Genomic DNA, 25,210 nt, shown 5'->3' with positions numbered 1-25,210 from the left:
ACCAGCTAGTCCTGGTTAGCAGAGAAAGTGCACTTAAATTGTTACTTACCGCCGTCAGAGGAAGCGGCCGACTGAAAGAGAAGAAAGAGAGACATGAGTGAGACGCTGCCTTATGACCTCCTCCAGGGTTGAGACCAGAAGAAGACAGCAACGTGTCTCCGGGCATCTTTGGCAGCCTGGAGCGGAGTCGTACTCTCTTCATTTGTATGAGGAGTGGTGGGGGTGGCTCGGGGGGTAGTCACACCTCCCTGAGGGTGGGAGAGTGTGAGGAAGGGTCAGCCCCTGCCCCCCTTTTGTTTGATAGTTGACGAGCGCTCATCAATGCAGAGGAACATTGAATGATGTTCCATTGGATTGCTAATAGCAGCAGTCGGTGCCTTGGATGAGCATGGACATGTCCCAACCACAGCACCCCCCCCCCCCCCCCCCACTGGGTGATGGTGGCAGCCAGGGCCACATTGTGATGAAAGATGAAACGATGCAACTTGGCCATGTTGAGATTTTTGTTATATGCTTATATATATATATATATATATATATATATATATATATATATATATATATATATATATATATATACACACACACACACACACACACACACACACACACACACACACATACATATATATGCAATATTTTAAAATGGCATATCAGCTTTGGGATATAGTAAGTGGAAAATACTTTAATATCAACTTTCTGTAATATTTCAACGTTCTCTTATACGGAAGAGTGAATATTAGGGACAAATTGGGGGGAAAAATCAGCGCTTTCAAGAATTAATAAATAAAAAAATAAAAATAAAAATAAAAATAAAAATAAAAATATATACAATAGTATTTTTTCTTTTCCAAAAACATACATCTTTATTCTCATAAATGTATGCCTTTTTTCTCATAAATTTATGGTTTTATTTCATTTGAACATGCATCAGATTACAATTGAGTGCATCACATAATCAGTTCACAGTTCCACATGTCCAAAAGGAGTAGGAAGAAGCAAAGCTTATTCAATCCTACCCCTCCATCTGGTACTTTTACAATCAGTAACTGTTACATTTGTTCACTTCCTGCCTTTCTAATATAATTTTTTTAATTTGACTTTTTTTTGTCACGTACCGAAGTACGAGATGATATGAATGCATTTGTTTATTATGTATATGTATTTATTGATTTATATAACACAATGGAGAGCAGTGAAGCATACCAGAGTATAGTGGAGGCAAACTGCATTTTGAGTACTGTACATCTGTACATGTTCGCAGGGCTGCATTCACATTGCCCCCCCACACACACACACACGTGAATTGCTGTATAATTGCACCTTTTGTTATAATATTTTTTTTCTCTTAATATCTTGACTTAATTCTCATGAAATGACTTGTTTTCTAATTTTAATTTTCCAATTATTTAGACGTTTTTCTTGTCAATTTTCTTCTCTTATTTATGAATCTATTCCAACAATATCTTGACTTTTTTCCCCGAACCCCCCCAAATTACAACTTTATTTATAGTTTTTTTAAAACAATATTATGACTTATTATGAATATTATGACGACATTTGATGTCCTCTATTTGTTCTGTGAGTGACTGAAGTGATAAGATTTTCGTCCTTCCAACCATTGTTGTGTTTGTTTTTTAGAACATTACAAAAATAACATATTTTCTTAAATATTTCAACTTTGTGCTACCAAAATGACCACAATTATTTTTCCTCGGAATATTACGACATTATTTCCATAAATTTACAACTCCTTTCTTTTAATATTTGGACTTGTTGTAAAATTACTGCTCATTTGTTGTTGCTGTTTTTGTTTGTTAAATTCTATTTTTAGAATGTGCCGTGGGCTAATAGAAAAAAACAATAAAATGGGCAAATCAGGGAATGCTAAATGCTAAAAACAATGCTAAAAGTGACTTTCTGTAGACAGGCATGCCCCAACGAGTGTGAGATAAGGAATGTTCATGCTAAATACTAACAACATTCTTCCTGTATAGTTTATGCGTGGATCTGTGCTAAAATCTCGATTGTGACCATATTGTTCCATTTTTGGGCATGAACCCAAGGCTAACCTCTGGTACCACTAATTGTCTGTTTTACATTGGCCCCTCTGTGGGTATGGTCAACACCCAAAGATCCAGACCGGACCATCTGTCAGTCCCTTTGGAGGATAAAAACAACCCAAAACCTCAAACCTTTAACTACACCGCGTCGCCGTGAACACACACGCTGACGTATAATGCTGTTGCTACTTTTAGAAAGACACAAACAACCTCGTGAGATGACGCGTCTTCATGTAAGGTAGGAGCTAGCACCATCATGGCGGCACCTGTACAGCTAGAACATGATAGCACATATAGCACTCATGCTAATGTGGTTAGCTGTTACCCCTTAGATGTAGTTGATGTATTCATGAGGCAGCAGGGGTTTTACACCACACACACACACACACACACACACACACACACACACACTATTGCTTTTCTATTGCTTCCCCCAAGTGATGACTCTCTTGACGCACCACTGTGGGTGGCTACAAATAGTGGCTCTTTCACCCCCCATTTACCCCAGCTACCCCCACCTCCTGAAAGTGCAAAGAGGAAGCGGAAGCCCCCGTCAGCACTACTTCAGAAACAAAGTCCCAACCAAATGGGATGAAGCACCACCGCTATCTAAACCAGTCATTCCCAACTGGTGGCTCCAGACACAAACGCGGGTCACAGAGACCGTTTTAGTGGCTAATCTTGTCTGTGCTCATTAAAACGTCTGGAACCGTGGTTGGCACATGTCACTGAAGGGTGTCAGTGGGTCCCACAACACTGATATAGAGGATCTTTGACTGGTGTTTCTGCAGTAGTTCATTCAATCCCAGCCAACCACTTTCGCAGCGGTCATTTTAGTCCACTTGGACTGAACCCTTTGTCACCGATTCTGTTCTCAATTTTCATGGACAGAATTTCTAGGCGCAGTCAAGGTGGTGAGGGAGTCCGGGGCCCGGGGCCTTAGAATTTCATCTCTGCTATTTGCAGATGATGTGGCACTTATGGCCTCTTCGGGCTGCGACCTTCAGCGTTTACTGGGACGGTTTGCATCCGAGTGTGAAGCTTCTGGGATGAGACTCCAAATCAGAGGCCATGGTTCTCAGTCGGAAAAGAGTGGCGTGCTCCCTCTGGGTTGGGAATGAGGGCCTCCCCCAGGTGGAGGAGTTTAAGTATCTTGGGGTCTTGTTCACGAGTGAGAAGGAAGGTGGGAGCGTGAGGTCGACAGACGGATCGGCGTAGCCGCAGCAGTAATGCGATCGCTGTACCGTCGTGGTGAAAAGAGAGCTGAGCCGGAAGGCAAAGCTCTCAATTTAGCGGTTGATCTATGTTCCCACCCTCACCTATGGTCATGACCGAAAGAATGAGAATGCGGATACAGGTGGCTGAAATGAGTTTCCTCCGTAGGGTAGCTGGACTCACCCTAAGAGATAGGGCGAGGAGCTCAGTCATCCAGGAGGGGCTCAGAGTAGAGTCCCCTTCACATCGAGAGTAGTCAGTTGAGTTGGCTCGGGCATCTAGACCGGATGCCTCCTGGACGCCTCCCTGGTGAGGTGTTCCGGGCATGCCCAGCCGGGAAAAGGGCCCGGGGCAGACCTAGGACACGCTGGAGGGACTATGTCTCACAGCTGGCCTGGGAACGCCTTGGTGTCCTCCCGGTGGAGCTGGAGGAGGCGACCGGGGACCGGGAAGTCTGGGCTTCCCTACTGAGACTGCTGCCCCCGCGACCCGGACAGATGGATGGACTGATCTTTCAAGGCACACAGAATATTGTGTTCTACAGCTATATAAACATGGAACCTACCAAACACTCCTGTCTTACATCAGAAATAAAAGTTGGTTTCGACCTTTTTCTATTCTTTAGTAATCAGCAGTAGAACACTGGTAAGATTATTGACAAATATCAAATATTTTTTCATTTTCACATTTGAAACTGATGTAACCTGCACGCTACACTCCTCCACGCTCTTTCACTTCCCCCTTCCTGTCATGTGTAATTTTCCACCCCTGCCGACCTCTTATCATACGCACCTCTGCCACCTTGTGGCCGTTTTTATGGCCATTAGTGCATTAGTGGAGAGTTGCATCATCACCTCCTTACGCCTATGGTATTCAATGAGTAAATATGCAAGTCACATCATGTAAATGGAGAGTTGTTGAGGGGTTTTTCAGAAGGCGTTACAGGTGGAGTAGGTGCTTTTTTAGCTGTTTTGATATCTTTAGAATACACAGAAAAGAGAACGCCATATGTGTAGTTTTCCTTTGAGTCTCCACTTGATGTTGTTCCTCTCAGACTCAAGCCTGACAGTCACACAGAAAAACGGCATATACCTCGTATAATACAGACAGGATGATGAGGTGCATACATAGACATTAGGTCATCACATCCTTTTTTTGTATTTTTTAACCCGCGACCCACAGAAAACAGCGCAATGACCTACTTTTAGGTCCCGACCCGCCTGTTGAGAGCCACTGATATAGAGGATCTTTGACTGGTGTATTTACAGTACAAAATACAGCAGTAGTGTATTTCCTTTGTGCTTGTCGAGGCATGTTTTTCCCATTAATGCGAGCCGACGATGTGCTGTAGTACTTCAGCATAGTTTTTACAGTACAAGTACAAGTACCAGAGGACAAACTAGCTAGCTAAGTAGCAGCTAAAGAGGCAGTGTACTTACAGTGTTGAAGTTCCAGCTCCTCTTAAAGGAAAGTCTCTTTTTGAGACTCATTGTTCCCTTGACTACTCTGGCCGCTGAGCGCAAAGTATTGTGCATACCTGAACGCACCCCACCCAAAACCATGTCTGTGCACGTCAGGGGAAAAAAAGGGGGGGGGGGCATTTGACAAGGCAGCTGTTTCCATGGCAACCCGTACAGACGATACATACAGTGACAAGAAGGAATCATATGAATTTAATACCCCCCTCCCTCGTCTTCACTAAACCACAATGCCCCCCCCCCCACATTTCTTCCTTTAGCCGCCATTGCTGTGGTCTTGCTTGAAAGAGCAGGAAAAGACACAGTCTCAATAAAGTGAAACCATATGGACTTTCTTCAATATGCTGGGAGCTCACAATATGTCAGCGAGCAGCATCGGGGTGTCCAATAATTGGGGCATGGTGTTAATTCAACAGAGCCCACTATATATTTGAAGAAATGCTTTGTTTAGTCAAGCTGAACAAGCATTTTTCTGTGTGGAAATGAAATTCATTGGGGTATGGTGTCTAATTTTAGCAGAGCCCGGTATTTATTTGAGGAAATGTGATGTTAAGTCAAGTAGAGCTTACTAGTTTGATGCTGCAAAGTTGATTAACTGGGGGCATGGTTTCTATTTAAAATGAAACCCGCTATTTATTTGATGAAATGCTATATTTAGCCAAGCTGAACAAACATTTTTCTGTGTAGAAATGGTAATTCATTGGTGTATGGTCTCTAATTCTACCGGTATTTATTTGAGGAAATGTGACGCTTAGTCAATTGGGGCTTACTTGCTTGAAGCTGCAAGTTGATTCACTGGCATGGATTCTTTCTAAAATGGAGTGCCCACTATTTATTTGAGGAAATTCTGTATTTTGTAAGGTAGGAACAAAAAAAACAAATCGCCTCAAGTAGGACTTTTATTCAGAACACAGCCACAGGGCTCCGTTTAGACTGCGACAAAATGGTTGCAACTAAAATATGAGACATTAGCCACGTATACATTGACCCAAATATTCCAATTGCATTCGGTTTATTTGCTCACACGGAAAGAATTGAACCTTTGTATACACCTCATTCCAAAAGAAAAGTGCCAATCTGAATGAACATATAATCGGATTCAGTGGGGTGGAATATTCCTTTCCCCAATCCGATTGAGGTATCTTGTACCCGCTCAAACGGAAAGTTGTCAGGGTGCGTACTTCTTCGTCGTGTTTTTCTTCTTCTGTTGTTAATTGGCGGTTGGCAAGCAGCTTTCGTGTGCATTAGTGCCATCTGTGGAACCAAATCTAAATCATTCTATACTTTATTTTACTTTATTTACAAGTTCAAAAAAAAAAAAAAAATTCTATGTAAAACATGTCCCGAGTTTATTATGTAATTCGGAAAGATTCCATTTGGAAAGAGAAAAACTCCCCATGTAAACGTGGCTATTAAGAGTGAATTTTTCTTTTTCATTTGCTGGTGCATGTGTTGACCAAATATGTCCCTCATGGTGACAATGAAAAATAGTGAAATATGGAGTCAATTGACGACAACTTTGAAGTTCGACTTTTCTCCCATCTTTGTTTACACATTTTGCCTGGCTCCTCAGCCTCTCTGTTGGCAGCTAGCTGGCTATAGTTAGTTATCCACTCCAAATGTTTTTTTCTAACCACAGTGGCATTTAGTGTTTCAAACAAACGAGCAATGCAAACCATTGGGAGCTCAGAGAAGCTAAGATGGCTGTCACGTTCCCTTACTTACTTTTCTAAAGTGCCTCTTAACCTTGCTCTTTTGTCACCATTCTAATAATGATGTTTTGTCGTCAAAACACGTGTTGTGTGTCCATGAAAGTAGGATTCAGACATTCAGGATAAATGAACAAGCCAAAATAAGAGCATCTAGGCTGAATTGCTTCAAGATGAGTAGACTACTTTTTGCTTGTTTCTTTTTGCTTTTTCTGATTACAGAGTCGCCAGAGCGGATCTTTTGATCTGCATACCGATTTTGGCTTGAGCACTATTACGAGGGATTAATCAAGCCAAGTGAAACCAATCTCGGATACGCGGCTTCCTTAAATAGAACCCGCTATCGATCACCTTTACTCGCTCGACTCGTTCGTAGCTTCAGCAGCATGCAAACTTCCAGTTCCCCTCAAGCGCTAAGCATTCTGGGTAATGTAGTACACATCCACATTTACCAACACAACAACATCCGAAAACATCTGATAACTCTTCTACATGTGTTTATATGGGATGTGTATTTTATATCTAGGATGAAGGTATATTCGTCAATGTCGCAGAGATCAGGGGGTTTTGAGTTCCAAAGACGGGGGACAGAGAGACTGAAGAGACTGAAGACTTTATTAAAAGGAAATAAAGTGTTTATATAAAAGTGCCTACCTTTGAAAATGCTAAAAATGTTTTAATTATGTTAAAAAATTATGTTAGCACGCTAACATACAAAGATTAGCATGCTAACACTTAGCATAATAGCGTCTACTTATGTAAGTGGCTAAAAATGCTATTATGTTAAGATCTTGGATGAGGACAACTATTTTGAAAATATGTTTAGTAATGCAGGTTTAAAGCCTGAAGGCTGATTGAATTGGGACCCACAATTTGAGGAATTATGGTGTGAGGTAGAAATGAATGAATTAATCAATGAATGGTGTTTAGTCAAGTGGGGCTTGCTTGTTTAATGCAGGAAAGGTGATTAATTGAGGCATGGCTTCTATTTTTAGAAGATATATGAGGAAAACTTTACTTCGTTAAGTCGGGTATTGAGGTGATTCCCACTGTTGAGCCCACTGTTTATTTGAGGAAATATGGTGTTCACTCAAGTGCTGACTTGGGAGTGTGGAGACGATTTTGGATGAAGCTGGAAAGGTGATTAATTGAGGTAAGGCTTCTATTTAGAAGAGAGACAACTATTTATTTGAGGAAATACTGTTATTTTGTCACTTAGTGGGAGTGCCCCATACGATACCCATTTGGATCAGCAGGAATCAAACATCGTGTGGCTTATTTTGTAGTGTGGAATGGAATGAAAACAGTGACAACAATAGTCAGCAACAGCAGGTATGAGAAAGATTTACCACTTTATGCATCTGTGGTATTGTTTATCCATTATGAAAGGAGCCCACTGGTTATTTAAGGAAATAAGGTCTTTGGTCAAGTGGGGCTTGCTTATTTAAAGCCCAAGATGTGATGATTTGCCGAGATTTGATGCCCCATTATTGCAGAAGCAAGACGACAGGCCACAGAGTGGTGAATTTGAATCGATTTTGTCACCTACAAAGTGAATTTAAAGCAATCTAATCCGTCTCCGAGAAAAATGCTTCTTTTTAAAAGGGGGACAAAAATGCAGAGTGTTTGTTATCTAGGGAGTGACAGGGAGCGGTGGCTGATAAGACAGAGAAGACATTTCCTTCCTATATGCAATTGGAAAAAAAAAAAGAAAAAGATGGGGAATGCCACACTTCTAGGACACAAGGAAATGACTTAGGAAACATTTTGGACAAAATGAGGAAGCTCTTCAAAAAAATAACCAGAGCCCAGGCCTAAATCCAAATGAAATTGGGACAGATTTGGAGCACCTACTGTATGCCAGGAAAAGTCCGCATTTCTTCTACATTTTTTAATTAAGAAGAACATATTTTATTTTCGTTTATTATTAATATAAAAACTTTAGTAATTTTAAAATTTACAATTAAACAGAAACATTTTACTTTGTTTATTTGTAATTTATTGGTGTTTTATTGGTCATTTTTTGTTCGGCTTCAGTTTAATTTGGAGTCTAAATTTCACGTGCCATTTAAAAAAAAAAAAGAAAAAAAATCATTTGTTTATTAGTTTGTATATGTATACATACGGTATCAATTATTTTTTGGTTTGGCTTTACTCGGGACAAATTCGGTGTACTTTTGCTCAGAAAAATCCAAATTTGCTGTACATTTTTAATTTGACTTTTACTTTGGGTAAAACCTTCCCATTTTTACTTTGCATCGTTGCCAGATACAGCTTCCATGTTGAAGGTTTAGAGAAAAAAAATTGGAAGCGACGGGTGGTTTAGCTGTTTGGCGATGTTTGGCAGGCCTGATGTGGCCCGCGGGTCGTAGTTTGCTCACCACGGATTTACAATCTCCGTTGAAGCCAACATGCAAGGCTTCGAGATGTAGGACGAAGACATGCCGTGCACACACATGGAGCTGCCCCGAACCTTCCATCTGGGAGATGAACTGTGTTTTGGAAAGATCTATCCAGGTGAGATTACATGTCAGGATGATTAAGCCACCAATTCTTCTGTTGAGGTGGAATTGAGTTCATCTCAGGTTAACCTATTAGTCTCCTATTGAGCAAATGACTCTTCTATAAATTGAATGGAACTGTGATGAAAAGCATCCCCACAATCAAACTGCGGTTCGTAATCTTTTATAGAACTATCAAAGCTATGAAAACAAATTCAGAGAGTCAGAAAAGGAAACTAGAAGCAGGCAGGGAGCACCCCTCACTATGTATTACCAAAAAAGAAAAAAGAACGGGCCTTGAAGGCAACCACATTAGACGGCACCACGCCCTAGTGCCGCTATTTCTTTCTACACCCTAAATGGACTTTTCCAGTTGAAACCCGACACGTATAATTAGCCTGGTGACTCTTGCCCCCGTCTCGCGGCAACAAAGCTCAGACGGGTTAAAAAGTTTGCTGTGTGACGACAACACGCAGGAGAAAACGGAACCGTTATTTAAAAAATTAAATGGATCAAAAGCCAAAAGTTCAATTGCATGCGACGCCGTCATGTGACGGAATTAACACACACGCATGCATTGCTGAACATTAAGGCTGGTCTCCATTTTGCCATCTATCCATGATCCCCAAGACCTTTGGGAAAATATTCTGTGGTCTGACCAGACAAAAGTTGAACTTTTTGGAAGGTGTGTTTCCCATTACATCTGGAGTAAAAGTCAGAAAAAGAACATGATAGCAAGAGTAAAACATGGTGGTGGTAGTGTGATGGTCTTTGGAGCGACCTAGTGAATAAGAAGGACCCCAAAATAACTTTCATTCATTCATTCATTTTCTACCGCTTATCCTCACCAGGGTCGCGGGGAGTGCTGGAGCCTATCCCAGCTGTCTTCGGGCGAGAGGCAGGGTACACCTTGGACTGGTCGCCAGCCAATCACAGGGCACATATAGACAAACAACCATACACACTCACACCAAGCATGTTTTTGGAATGTGCGAGAAAACCCTCGCATGCACGAGGAGAACATGCAAACTCCACACTGAGATGACGGAGGGTGGGATTGAACTGGGGTCTCCTAGCTGTGAGGTCTGAACACTAACCACTCAAACGCCGTGCAGCCCCCCGAAAATAACTTAAGTTGTATTTCATAACAAAACGTGCATATACAATGGTACCTTCGGTTATCGTGTTTTTAGGTTAATGTCAAAAATTGATGCCACAATATTGCCTCGGTTGACATTCATTCTCTGGTTAGCGTACAATATGGCACACATCTTGTCATGTTATTACACACTCCAACTGTGTCCTTAATGGATTTTTTATTTAATCACAAAATTTTCCTTTGTTATGAGCTAGCTAAACAATACGGCAACTGGAATCGGAAGTTACATCAGCAAGATCGAGGTGTACTTTTCTTTGCCTTCCATCCGACACACAGTTGCAGATATCTACTGGAGAAGAGCGTGCCATAAAGAGACAGCGTGTTGTCCCTTAAAGGAAAAGTGCACTTTTGCGGGATTTTCCCCATCATCCACAATCCTTATGTAAGACATAAAGACATGTCTTTCTCTTTTCTGTGTGTTCTAAAGACACAAAATGGATAAAAAGAGGCAGGTAATTAATTCATGCACATAAGGGGGACACACCTACTCACACCTCCACACACATCGTGTGTGTAGAGAATGTTTGTTTACGGCTAAGACAAGCTGGGTACAAAAATAAATGTGCATCTCGTATTTTTCACTCAGAACCGGCACGTGGTCATCAGGTCCTCACTTACAGCGGTAAAACACAACACGCAGTGAAAATATACTCCTCCAGGACAAGTCGCACATATATACAACCACACTAGCATGCTAAACTAAGCTATCCTTCGATGTCGGCTCTTCCTATCATTGTGAAGCAGAATTCACCAAGCGTTGGATTGCTCACCCACTAATAGGGAATATGAGCTGGGATTAGACTGTCGTGAGACAGGTGAGTTTTACCCTATTGTCTTTGCAACCTAGCATTAACTATTTCATACTCAAAGATAAAAGCACAGCAGCAGTAGCGCTAGATCCAATATATAGATAGATACTATGTGGATACTACATTACTAGCGTAGTGACGTCTTGCCAGTAGCTAGCTAGTAGCTAGTGGTAAGACGCCACTACGCCAGTAATGTAATGTAGTTTGATCAGCGTAACAATGTTAACAATAATAATAACAACAAAAAAAACAATGTCGCTGTTGCTTGGTTCATATACAAATCACATTATATGTAAATATAGTATTGTTAGTGTTGGAGTTTGTGTTCAGAAAGATTTATAGGTCCCAAGGTACTTAAACTCCTCCAGGAGTTTGAAGCAGTGGTGGTGGGCTGCATGGGAGGTCTGCCACCGCTGTGTTGTGGAGAAGTGAGCTATTTGTCTTTTGTGTGACTGCCAACATTACATTTGTACTTTATTTATTTACAAAGCACATCTCCACTCGGTGTGCTCATTCGTCATTGAATACAGGCGCCATGTTTGAATAAAACACTTTGGTCAACTGGTGAGCTACCGCTAGCATACCCCTGTGATATTGTCACTACCTTAAAGCTGGACACGCTAAGTGTTTATGTTCAACAACAGACGAGCCATGAAGTATTATAATGATAACAATACAGCAAAATTGTTAAGTGACACTTAAAAAAAGTACTGTAAGTTAGCATGAATGTGATAGCTGACCCAAGGGACAAAAACATGCTAGCTAGCTGCTGCTAGAGAGTCAGTGAGAGCCAGGCAAAATGTGTAAACAAAGATACCAGAAAGCGTAATGAGATTGTCACTTATTAAAATAAATTATATGTCAAAATAATATTTGAAATTGTTGTTTGTTCAAACTAACTGTGATCAATATGTTTGTAAATAATATGCTGTATCTATATAGCATACATGTAGCAGAAACACTGTAATATTAGGTAGGCACTGTGTTTACTGCTCCATACCAAGTTTTCCCTTCAACACTATTTCCCCAACTGCGTTGATGTGGTTAAAAAAAAACATTGGTAATGCAGGATGTTGATTGTCTGAAGGGATGATGTCACTGACTTTTTATCTTATATAAAAAACAAACAAACAAAAAAACATCCAAAAGCAAAGCTGCTAAATACGGCAAGGAGATTTCCAGTGGTTAGCGAACAGTGAACTCAGCAACCGCAGTCACATCTGCTCACATCACATCTGCTCTTGTGGTTATTGACGCTTTTGCATATTCATACCCCGCAACCATATGTGGACTTACCCAAACATCAGCACAACAAGAAGAAACATGTTGGCCTTACAATACCATATTTCCTCTGTTCTAAATGAACGCCATGCTGCAATGAATGACTTTACTTTATTTCCTCAAATAAATGGTAGGCATTCTAAATAGAAGTCGTGCCCAGCCATTAATGTTTCCTCAATTAATCACCATTTCCACAATGAAAAATTCTTGTTTAGCTTGACACACAAATAAATACTAGGCTTTTGTTCTAATTAGACACTGCAACCCAAATAATTACCATTTCCATTCAAAAAACACAATGTTTCCTTAATTAATTACCATTTCCACAATGAAGAATGCTTGTTCAATTTGACGAAAAACTGCAATTTCTCAAATAATTACTAGCATTTGGTATAAATAAACACCATACCACGATTAATCACCATTTCCACTCAGAGAACATGTTTCCTCAATTAATCATAATTTTTCCATTATGACAAATGGTTGTTTATCTTGACTAAACAATGCATTTCCTCTAATAGTCAACTTTGTCGTAAATAGATGCCACACACCTCTTCATCTTTATTTGCACAATGAAAAATGGTGGTTTTACTTGACTCACCACTGCAAATAAACACTCGGCTTTGTTCTTAATAGACACTGTACCACGATTAATCACCATTTCTACTCAGAAAACACAATGTTTCCTCAATTAATTACCATTTCTACTATGAAAATGCTTGTTTAGCTTGACTAAACAATGCATTTCCTCAAATAATTAGTCAACTTCGCCGTAAATAGACACCATACCCCAATTAATCCACATTTCCACTCAGAAAAAGGCTTGCTTCGTTTGACTAAACACTTTGTTTTCTCAAATAAATAGAAGTGTTTGTTGTAAATAGACACTGCACTCCAATTAATCCGCATTTCCACAATGAAAATGCTTGTTTAGCTTGACTAAACAATGCATTCCCTCAAATAATTAGTCAACTTTGCCGTAAATAGACACCATACCCCAATTAATCAACATTTCCACTCAGAAAAATGCTTGCTTCGTTTCACTAAACACTTTCTTTTCTCAAATAAATAGAAGTATTTGTCGTAAACAGACACCGCACCCCAAATAATCACCATTTCCACTCTGAAAACACAATGTTTCGTCAATTAATCCCCATTTCCACAATGAAAATGCTTGTTTATCCTCACTAAACAATGCATTTCCTCAAATAATTAGTCAACTTTGTCATAAATAGACACCATACGCCAATTAATTTTCCACTCAAAAAAATGCTTGCTTCATTTGACTAAACCCTTTCTCTACCCAAATAAATAGTATTTGTTGTAAATAAACACCATACCCCAATAATTACCATTTCCCTTTGAAAAGACAATGTTTCCTCAATTAATGACCATTTCCACTCAGAAAAATGCTTGCTTCATTTGACTAAGCACTTTATTTCCTCCAATAAATACAAGACGTTGTTTTAAAGAAATACCATTCTCCAAATAATCACTATTTCCACTCTGAAAACACAATATTTCCACAATTAATCACCATTTCCAGTCAGAAGAAATACCCTTTTAGTACTGTATTTCCTCAAATAAATAGTCGGCTATGTTCTAAAGTCATTCTTCATGCCAGTTATTTCTACTCAGATGTTCATTTGGTGAAAGACGATAGTGGGTAAAGATGTTTCTGAACATGCCTGCACAACAACCCTGCAATTCAAAACCAAGCAAGTTGAAACATAATCGGCAACTTGCCTTCTCCCGATAAATTTCCAGAAGGATGTTTGGCGACTTACAGAGTTGAGCATGATGGTGGGCTCCATGTGTGTGGTTAGCGTGTGCTCGCCTCGTCTTCAGCACCACTCCGTATAAACCGATCCATTCCCGCCGCCACAAAATCACAAGAACTCAATGCGTGGAGACCCAAAAACCCTGACAGCTATAGGAGGGAGAAAAAAATCTCCCTCCCTTTCTCTCTCTCTCTCTCTCTCTTTTGTGTTTACCTCCGCCTCCTCATGCCTTCTTCTCATTTCTGCAACGCCCACAGACCACAGGAAAAAAACGGAAGAAAAACCCAAATTGAACAATCTAATGAGATATATGCAAACAAACAAAATGGAGGGCTACAATGCGCGCGTGGGCACTTGGAAAAATAACACAGGAAAGATCTTTGATGTTCCGGAACATAACGAGATGCGACATGGCAGAAGAAGCTTGGCAGGCATGAAAATAAACACAGAAAATAAAACCTACATAGAAAAGAACACACACACTGCGGCATGTGCTTGCTTCTGAATGATAATATTACACCGCAGGAAAATGTCAAAATTGAATTACTCACTTCTGGGGTCAAACGGGGGCTGTCATCACCCTTTTGTTGACCATCATGCATGTATAAAATGTAAAAAGAAAAAGCTACTAACCTTACTATGCAGTGACATCGTGATGGCTGTGAGATAGCATTATTCTAGTTAAGCACAAAAAAGATTTACCCAAAAGTGTGTTAGTGGTTTACCGCTAGCATCTAAAACATTTTTGTTATTGCTTATTGTCACATTCTGTAAAAGAAAGTTAACCACTAAAAACACTAAGTAGCCAACTGAATGGTGAATAGCAAGTTTGGAAAATGTTAAAGCAGTATTACTCCAAAGAAATAATGGCTATTGTGGAAAGTACAGAATGTGGCCAGACAAAGAATCCCATGCATGGGTAACTCAGTCTTGTAGTGTTATATGTATTAATACACTGCATTGTACAGGAATATTCTACAAAATAGCATGAGTCACAACAAACTAAGACGAAAAACAACTGTTGTAAAAAGACGGTTTGTTTACTCTATTTATGTTGGCCTGACCTGGATTTTTGTCTAAATCCAATTTACTACGGTTATGTTCATGCCGGTTTTTGATTGTCTGTTTGTGTTCAAAATGACTTGTCGGGAATGGGATATTGGAAGAACTGATGACATTTTGGGGGTGATGCCGATCGCCGCCTGGATCCAGAAATGTTTTAAAGAATTCTTAAACATTGAGGCAGGACCCTTTCGCCATTTGTGCATACATGTATAACGCCGCAGAAAACGGTCAAAGCACTTGTTTGTGACGCTTAGCCTTCCCATTACATTCTGCTATGTTGCTAGGTTTATGAATTGATCATAGATTCATCTATCTAGGTGTTAACATGCTAACATTAGCAAGTTAGCATTGCTTGCACGCTAATATCAGCCGAGTAGCATTTTTCATGGGTAGACACCATGAAGACTTAGCAATATCCTGCTAGGTGGTGGCATGCTAACATTAGCGTGTTAGCATTGCTACGATGCTAACATGAGCATAGTAGCATTTTTTTAGATTTTCATGAATATAAACTTAGTAGACACTTAGCGTTATCATGCTAGGTGTTAGCATGCTAACATTAGCATGTTTGAATTCTTTAAGTAATTCGTGATCAAGGAACATGAATACTGCATGGAGATAAAATAAATGTAGGACTAATATTCATTCATTCAATTTCTACCGCTTATCCTCACAAGGGTCGCGGGGGGTGCTGGAGGGAACATATAGACCACGATTTACACCCACATTCACACCTTGAAGTCGGCAATTAACCTAGCATGTTTTTTTGGAATGTAGGAGGAAACCGCAGACCCCGGGGGAAAACCCACGCATGCACAGGGAGAACATGCAAACTCTACACAGAGATGGCCGAGGGTGGAATTGAACTGAGATCTCCTGACTGTGAGGCCTGTGCGCAAACCACTCGCCCACAATAAGGGACGAACTATGGTGCTTGGCAGAGGTCTGCACTGTCCAAGTGCTGCTGTCGGAAACCTGGGAAATGTGTTATTTTAATTACACAAGTTTACGAAATTTGCCGTCCAAACCACTAAATGATATCAGTTCCTCTAATCTTCTTTTTTTCACGTTTAAAAAAACAAACAAAACTGCAGACCTGATTTTATCCTTGAATTCTATCACTGACTTTCAGACCTTTGCAAAGGTAGATAAGATGGATGGATATGATGGGTTTCATATGAGCCCCCAGAATTAATTACAGTACATATTTGCAAGCCTGTCACAATAACCAATAAATCAATTACCGTAAATCCTGGTGTATAAGCCACACCCACTAAATATAGAAGAAAAATTTGTATATTTGTAAGGCACGCCGGACTATAAACTGCACATGTCCACATCATAAAATGGCATATTGTGAGGACCAGGTAGCTCTCAACAAGCTTGTCAACACATTGGAAATCACAGGAGGTCATCATACAGTCATCATACAGCAACTTTACACTCAAAAGGTATACTTTAAAAAACATACAAACATGTACCAATACCAGTTTGAAATGACATTTACATTTCATCTGAGCAAAACATTTCATTGAAGGACAAGCAGCATAGAAAATGGATGGATGGACGGCACTGCAATGCTGCCTCTGTCCACCAGAGGGATCCATAGCAGCCAAGAGGGAGGCTGACATTAGTGCAGCGCCCCGGCCCTACTTGGATACAATGCATTATGGGAAAATGTAAAAATAGTTGTTTTTTAACGTTTTACTCATATATTTATATTTTATATTCCCTAGCTACCTTGTGAGTGTTCAGACTGTTATATTGAGTAATGACCTCCTGCGATTTCGAATGGGTTATTCCTGTTATTCCAACGCTGATTGAACAATTAGAAGGTGGAACACTGAAGCCCAGTGGGAGGGGCCTGGCATTTTTAAGGAGAGTCTGTTCGGTCACACAGAGGTCAACCAGAAGTTACATTGTCTGTGTGTTTTTTTTTCCTTTTAGTATCCGATTAAATTGAATTGATGTTAAAGGACCAGTTAAAGTAGAACTCTTGAGACGACTCCTTTTTTTTCTATTTAACCGTGAATGTATTTTTGGAAAAATTTTGCTTATTTTCTATTTTTGTAGAAAAGAGTAGTAAGAGTTGAGTTTTGCACCTATGCGGGCTGTTTTTCTACTTTGGACTGATCCAATAAACATCATCTGAGCACTCAATTCTGCCTGGAGTCGAGTAGCCCCCCACCACAGGAACAAAGCCATAACTATCAGGCAAAAAATGTACGGGAAGAAAGTTGAAATCGTTGGATGCTTTTAAGAGCAGAAATGAAAAAAAAAAAAGTTTTACAAGAATAAACTGGTAATACTATGAGAAAAAAATAATCGTACTAGGTTATATTTCCTTAAAGTCAAAAAGAGGGGTTATAACCTGGGAATGAATGAATAAATAAATATATTTATTTTAATATATAATATTTAATATATTATTTATTATATATATTACAATATTATTTTTTTATTGTTATTCCTAGGTTATAACCCAAATTTTATATAGATAAAATATAAAAATATTAGGGAAATTAAGTTATTTTATGAAAAGACAAAAGACAAAGTTTATTTAAGAAGAAACTGTGGGGGAAATGTGGAAAAAAGAGCAAAATAAATACTAAATACTAAAGGCTTTCCCACATACTGTTTATCACAGAGCTGAGATTACAAAATATGTGGCTCCCGTACTTGACCATCGTAAATCAAGAGCAGAAGATGCCCGCTGGGATACATGGTGGTGGTCTAGGCAGCAGCTCAATGAAAATGTTTGAAAAGAAAGCAATTAAGCGAGAGATTGCGCGAGCGAGTCACGCAGCACCAGCAGTGCTCATTCAGCCCGAACCAAACACAAAGACCTCTTTGTCCCACGTCAGGACAGGAAGCACTGAAGAGGAAACAATATTTTGCCAACCTCGAGGTTGTCCAGCGATCGTGCCAGGCTGAGGCGTTTGGAAGAGCGTCGTTTGGAAGCACGCAGGACGCCCATATCCCAAAACCTGGAGACCTGGCAAGGATATGAAATACATGGAATATAGAAAAATCACTATCACTGTACAAAACACACAAATAAAGCACTATAAAGCTTATTTCAAATACGTAGTTCTGTTAAATTAACTGTCGTTTTTAAATCCTATTAGTTTGTATTCATTTGTCTGTTAATGAATGTTGTGACGTGATGCACATGACATGAATTGACATTGAATAACATGCATTGTTGGGACTGGATTAGTCGGAATTGTGCCACGATTGAGCGGTCCGCCGAGTAAATACTTCCCCACCCGAATGTTCCTTCACCTCACCATAACAGCATTTCATTCATCTTATATATCCACCACAGCAGCCAGTCATGCTTGAAATCTATCTTTTCACAAAAAGCTGCTTTTCTTCCTTTTTTAGTCGGAAACGGATATTTTCCTGAAATGTACTTATGTTCTACTGCTGATTACCAAAGAACACAAAAAAGTGCGATGAAAGATGGGAGTCTAGTCGTTCTTTTGGTAGGTTCCATGTTTATATACTAGCCATAGAACACAATAATCTGATCAGCCCAAATGGTCTATAATGGCCGCTACTGAAGGGGATGTCTTTTGAAAAAATGTCTGGGAGTTCATCTCTCAATATGACTAAGTACTAATTATTATATAAGAAAAAGTTATATTTTTAACACAGATAACTTATTTTTACAAAGGTAACACAAACTTATTGTTGTAAAATTGTAAAATTTATTGTTGTAACATTGCAAATTTTTTTTGTATTTAGTATTTAGCGTAATTCATGGCCTATGATGAACATCTACCAGGAAAAGTGTATGTGTCAGCAATGAGCAGCATAGGCCCACAGTGACACCTTGTGGTCAATGAGCAGTACAGCAAGGCTTTGGAAGCCAGTAGGCTCATGAAGTGGCAACCAGGTGTCACCCAGTGACTTCAAGCTGAACCCCATGACCCTCCTTGAATACTTCCTGGTCCAGCTGAAATCATCTCAATGAGGGACACCTTTCAAAACTTGCTCGTTTTTTTTTTTTTTACTTGATGCAGAACCATCAAGTGTGAATGTGCTGGTATTAATATTTATATTCCTACCAAAGCTCAAATAAAATACAATCTAATGTGCTCACATGTGCTCAAATGGATTTTGTAACAGAATAAAGTCTGGTTACACGTTGTAATTTTAGCAGGCAAAAAAGTCTTTAGTAGGGCCACATTGGCAAAAAATAATAATCAGAGATTTTAAGTTGTAGATTTATGAGAAACAAGTCATAATTTACTTTTAAGTTGTAGTATTATGAGAAAAGAAAGTACATTTAAAAGCTAAAAGGTGGACATTTACAATAAAGTAATTAATTTACAAAAAAGTCATAATATTACGAGAATAAATTTATAAATAAATAAATATAAATAAATAAATTTATGAAAAAAGGCGTAATATTACCAGAATTAATTTTTCTTGTAAATTTAGCTTTTTTGTAATAATGCGGCATTATTCTTGGACAATTCTGCATCAACAATTACCAGCTTTATTTTCATAAATGTACCCCTTTTTTTCTCGTAATTTTCTGGATTGACTGAAATTGAGCTTCACTTCATATTCATTCGTCAATTATATGCATTTATGTGCATTTCCATGTTAAATGTTTTGTGCTTTCTGGAAATGATTCACTGATTTAACAATAGCAAACTACAGCGCTAACTAGATTTTCATGATTTTTGAATTCTCATGACACCCTTAACAACTTTTCTCAGGTTTAGTATTCAAAATTTTGAGATTGAGTCCTTCACAATTCCAGTTTGATTTTTGTACCGGCGGCCAAATGTTATTTTCTCATGGCATTGAGTCAGTCGCAATGCAAAGACCTGGATGAAAGAGCATATTTACATTTGGGTTGTTATTCTATACAATTCTGTAGTTTATTGGTTTGAAGTGCTAAATAAATTGTATTGGTTGGATGCAGCTTGTTGCTAGGCAGGATTTGGCACGTCTTGGGCATTACTGCATGTTGTAACTTACATTTTTGCCATTCTTGCGTTCTTTGTCCCTCTGCTCCAGTAACCTTTTGGTCCATTCCTCTTTCGGGGGCTGCATCAGGATCTCGGCCGAGCGATACCGGTGTGGGGGGATCTGGCACATGGGAGGCGGCTGGTCCTGGCTGCCGGCAACACTTGACAACCAGTTGTTGTTGCATATCACCTGAGGTTCTGAATCTGATTTGTGCCACCTGGGTTTAGAGAACCACCGCTGGCTTCCCCTCAGAGGGTCTGCAATTGTTTTCTTGCCCAAAGGGAGAGGAGGTGGAGGGGGCGGGGGCTTGAACTGGAACTTGAGCCTCGGTGGGGTGCCTCCGTAGAAGTTAGCAAGAGAATCGGGGCCGGGTAGCGACTCTGAAAGGGAGCTGGCACTGTTATGAGTTTTGTGGCTATTACGGCAGAGGTTTCTTGGGGTGTGGTCTTCAGGATTATCCCATGGACAGGTGGGGAGCAGGACCCCGGGGTGGTTTCGGATTACAGAAGGGAAATCCCTCTCCTCAGGGGGTGAGGCGCTGCCTAAGCCGCTGATCCCGCTGTCTCCGCTGCTACCAGCGCTACCTTGCTTGCGGAGCTCTTTGGCTCGCTGCTGAGCTTCAGAGTCCAGTTTGGCTCTTAGCCTCTCCACAGCATCCCCCATGTCACTGTAGAGTACGCTGACAAAATGAAGGACGTCCGGTGGGGTCTGGGGGAACTCCAGGCAAGCAAAAGTGTCCGGATCAGGTGTGCAGTTGAAACCAAAGCGTGCCGCTATTCCTATATGCTCCTCATGGTTCCCCAGGTCTGGATCCATGAAGAAAACATGGCAGGAGGCCCTTAAGGGACAGTTTTGTGGGACGCAGCCATCGATAATGTGCGCAGTCGTGACCAGGCAAAAGAAACGAGGGTCCTCGGCACACACGGCTCCCAGGACCAGGTTCTCTGTGGGAAAGGCGGCTAGCACGGCGCCCATGTCGTCGCAGAGTCGGATGCAGTCAAACGTGATCCTCATCATCACCAGGGTGTGGGTGTCCTGCTCAGTGCCCAACTTGCGTATTCGCTCTCGGATGGCTTTCAGGCAGTCATCCTCCGATTCCGTCGTGTTTAGAATCAGTTCCGTTGAGCTCAGGTAGCCCACCACTAGGGTCATGTTTAAAACGCCGCAGTCTGGGTTAGCATCCTCTGAGAAAACAGAATCCCAGACCTTTGGTTTCTGTGCCACAATGCTCCACTGATTGCACCACTGCGACATGATCGGTTCTGACAGGGGTCTCGGTTTGCTGCAGAGCGCATGGTGCAAGTGGTCGGAGTTGCTCGGATCATGCGAGACGGTGCGGAGAACCCTCTGGAAAAGATCCTTCTTGGGGCTTATGACAAATTTTTCATCACTAATGATGGGGTTTCCAATGACCCGTCCATCGGCATGAACGACCAGCCGTAAAGGTCCGACGCAGCTACCAATCAGCTGTACCACGGTCTCGTGCAAGGCGGCCGAAACGTCTTCCCCGTTGATCACCAGGAGGCGATCGCCTTGTTTGAGTCCAACCACATCTGCCGGGCTTCCCTTCAGGATGCTGCTCAGTGAACACGGCCGCTGTCCCGTGATCGTAAAACCGTAGCCCGCTCGGCCGCGGATGATCTCGATGTTCCTCAGCTCGCCGACTGTACTTAAATCCAGACGCCGCCGAGCGCCCTCAGGTTGTCCCTGGATCCTCATCTTTGCCAGAAAATGACTTCCCGGTTTTGCCAACACTACTGTGTTGTTGTCATCAACCTACGGTTAACACAAAAAGACAAAAGAACATTTTAAAACAGAAAGATGGGCTGCTGTGGAGCCACAATCCAAGATGGTTGCTGAGTTTTGTATGAAAGATGTCGTCCCTCGCCACTTTGCTGTTCCAATTTCGCTGCCTCACTCTATCGAGGTTTTTCCAGTACGGCCTATTATTAGTCAAAACATGTTCATATTTACGATAACGTTACATATCTTTTGCCTACTTGGCATTTTCAAGCATAAAAATAGAATAAATGAACTAAAACATAAATATGAGGCATTCAAAAGATGCATGTGTCATTATCAATGGTGGACGATGCTTTGGGTACCTGGGCCTTCATTGACAACTTGACCAGCCAGACTTTTTCTTGGCAGACACTGTGAGGGTTAGTATTGTTAAAAAAAATAATGGTAATAATAATACAAGTATATAGACGGACTGGAGGGACAACAGCAAAGATGTCTACAAGAAGGGCATGAGCAAACTCTACTTCCTGAGGAAGCTTATAGGTCCTTAGCAGGCTGCTGGAGATCTTCTACAAGTCTGTGGTTGCCAGTGCCCTGTACTTACGCTCACAGGAGGACACTGGACAAACCGCTCTCCACCATGGACGACCCCACCCACCTACTTCATCAGACAATAGAGAGACCTCATCCTGCAATAAACTCCTCCGGTTCCATTCCCACAGTGAACGCTACAGGACTTCATTCATTCCACACGCCACCCAGCTTGACAATAACTCACCTGTGAAAGACCATTCACAACATTAGTGTGGTAACGTCTGACCTCCCTTGTATAAAGTGTACATTTTTTAGACAGTCGGGCTGCATGGTGGTCGAGTGGTTAGCGCGCAGACCTCGGTCATCTCTGTGTGCAGTTTGTATTTTCTTTGGGTTTTCTCCGGGTACTTCGGTTTCCTCCCACATTCCAAAAACATGCTAGGTTAATTGGCGACTCCAAATTGTCCATAGGTATGAATGTGAGTGTGAATGGTTGTTTGTCTATATGTGCCCTGTGATTGCCTGGTGACCAGTCCAGGGTGTACCCCACCTGTCGCCCGAAGACAGCTGGGATAGGCTCCAGCACCCCCCGTGAGGATAAGCGATAGAAAATGAATGAATGAATGAATGAAATTAAAGTAGAGAAGTAGAAACAATCAACTGACAAACATCACAAACACCCTACTGCAAATCAACGAGTCGCTGGCACTGGCTTCTACTTGTGCATCACCAATAAATAAATAACAAACTAACAAATAGGGACAGGCTTTGTGTGGTATCGGCTCATCTGCTAAGGGGAGAGCGGTGTTTCCTGTGTGACTAGATGACCCAATACTTCTGTGCAACGATAGAGAATAAAGTTGTAAAGTTGTTTTTGCTTTTCCTGAATGTAAAACTAAAAGTTTTGGGTGTCTGGGACAGATTAACTGGGTTTACATTATCTTGCCATGGTTAGAGTCCATTTTGGTTTGAGTCAGGGAGAGATTAACTGGGTTTACATTATCTTCTATGAGAAAACTTGCCTTGGTTAGAGTCCATTTTGGTTTGAGTCAGACTTTAATAACTTGCACAACTGTACTATGAGGAGGAGGAAAGTCTCCATTTGGAAGGAAAAAAAGCCAATTTTATTAGAATTGTTTTGTAGAATAAAGTCACAATTTGACAAGAACATAGTAACAAAATAAATTATACTTTCTTTTTGTTACATTGTGGGTTTTTTCCCCTTTTTGACAGTTTTTCAGTTCAGTTCAACATGCTAATAAACAGCAGTTTAAGAAAACATGCAGCTTAGTACCATACAGCTACCAATTACAAAACAACTTCATAACTGCATGTCATGTTAACAGTTAGCTTATTTGTATACTTGCATTACAACCACAACACCCTCCTTATTAACAGTTTGTAATAGTTTGAAATAATTTATTAATGACTTCCGGTGAAAAGAACGTGTCAACAGCAATAATATTTAGTTACCTGTATGTTATATACACTGCTGTCTCTAACAACTACAGCATTAACTCCTTATAAAGGCATTCATAACCCGCAAATATCCATCTTATTTGAGTAAATTACATGTCAAGGATCAAGACAAAAGCCTTTTTATATTACCCCCCTCCCCACGGTCCCCCGAATCACAGTGCCAGCTGGCCACCCCCTTCCTTCCCCTCTCAAAACCAAAATACTTTAATGACAAGCTGACTTTTAGCTTGTTTTAACTGTTGACACAACATTTAAACCACAGGAAGAAGTAATGTGAGTACAACGACTAACCCTAACCTTAACTCCTACTGGCTGAAAAACAACTTGCTAGTTTATCAGCTGGCTAGCGTACACTAACGTTAACAACGCAAGTTTCAACTTTACCTACCCCGGTGTCCAAGGCGTCAAAAGGCGAGCACACACCTCGCTTGGAACGCTGAGTGCATACAAGTGGACATTCTGACGGCAGAAGACGGGGTTATTCCAAACAATACATCCCAACGAGCCGTGATTCTCGCTCGGCCATATGGCTCTCGAGCACAGCGCAGGGCGGCTGGAACAAAGCGTCTTTCACCGTAACCATGACAGCGTAACGTCTCCCCGTCACGTGACCCAGCCAAGCTCCAGCGTTCAAAAACCGAACGCAGCCAGCCTATTGGCTGACGACCCGGAAGTCTTTTGTCCCCGAGCACTGCACAAATTTAAGGAAGCTTGTTTACATATGTTATGAATACCGTAACACACCAGACTATGATTTATCTGTTCATGTTTCTTTACAATTTATTTTTTATTAGAATATATATCAATAGTGAATGTCAATAATGTAAATAATAAACGACACAGTATGGTGCAAAGAATGTCCTCTAAACAAATACAATTTCCTGGTCAAAGTTCCCCAATGTCTCCTTGTTTAATCATTATGTGAAAAAAAAACATCACATGACGTACACAGTTTGCCTATACACGGTAAATATTTGGTCAATGCTGAAAGCTTGTATAAAAATACATAAAAACCAAAGGTGACATTAACACACCAAAGCTTTTAATAAAGGAAACGTGCTCAATTATAAAGGCTGGAAATGTTACAACAAAACCAATCATAACGCCTGAAAGGAAGACAAATATTCAATAAAATGAATTTCCTCTCTCATAATCTCACATATCTTTGGCTTTTGATGTGATAATTTAGCCATTTGATCCCATAATTATAACTTTCCTGTCTCATAATTACAAAATTTTCTCATAATTTTTATTCTTTATCTCATGGTTCTGACTTTTTATCTCATAATTAGAACTTTCCTTTGTCATAATTAGTTTTTCTCGTAATTTTGAGTTTTTATCGCATACTAGCTCATAATTTTGACACTTTCTTATAATTATGACTTATTATGTATTACTTATGAC

The 25,210-nt window shown here is 40.5% G+C and overlaps 1 protein-coding gene across 4 annotated transcripts in view; it reads right to left on the bottom strand.

Moving 5' to 3' along the window:
• The window catches only part of LOC131125708 (regulator of G-protein signaling 12-like), a 48,064-nt gene extending 23,689 nt beyond the window's left edge, over window positions 1-24,375 (bottom strand). For 2 of the 4 annotated variants that reach the window (XM_058067509.1, XM_058067512.1), the window contains exons 1-4: window positions 22,156-22,194; window positions 20,060-21,826; window positions 17,964-18,056; window positions 50-71 (exon numbers count right to left, since the gene is read on the bottom strand). In XM_058067509.1, coding sequence (XP_057923492.1) covers window positions 50-71; window positions 17,964-18,056; window positions 20,060-21,826; window positions 22,156-22,167 — 1,894 coding nt within the window. In that variant the 5' untranslated portion in view covers window positions 22,168-22,194. Of the gene's footprint in view, window positions 1-49; window positions 72-17,963; window positions 18,057-20,059; window positions 21,827-22,155; window positions 22,195-23,800; window positions 23,932-24,194 lie in introns of those variants that run through there. The other 2 variants (XM_058067510.1, XM_058067511.1) reach the window with 2 other exon arrangements.
• Between the last annotated feature and the right edge of the window lie 835 nt (window positions 24,376-25,210).

Source organism: Doryrhamphus excisus, chromosome 3 (genome assembly GCF_030265055.1).
Source record: "Doryrhamphus excisus isolate RoL2022-K1 chromosome 3, RoL_Dexc_1.0, whole genome shotgun sequence".
NCBI lineage: Eukaryota > Metazoa > Chordata > Actinopteri > Syngnathiformes > Syngnathidae > Doryrhamphus > Doryrhamphus excisus.
Note: the sequence above shows the minus strand (reverse complement) of the source record. Positions and strands in the feature narration are given on the sequence as shown.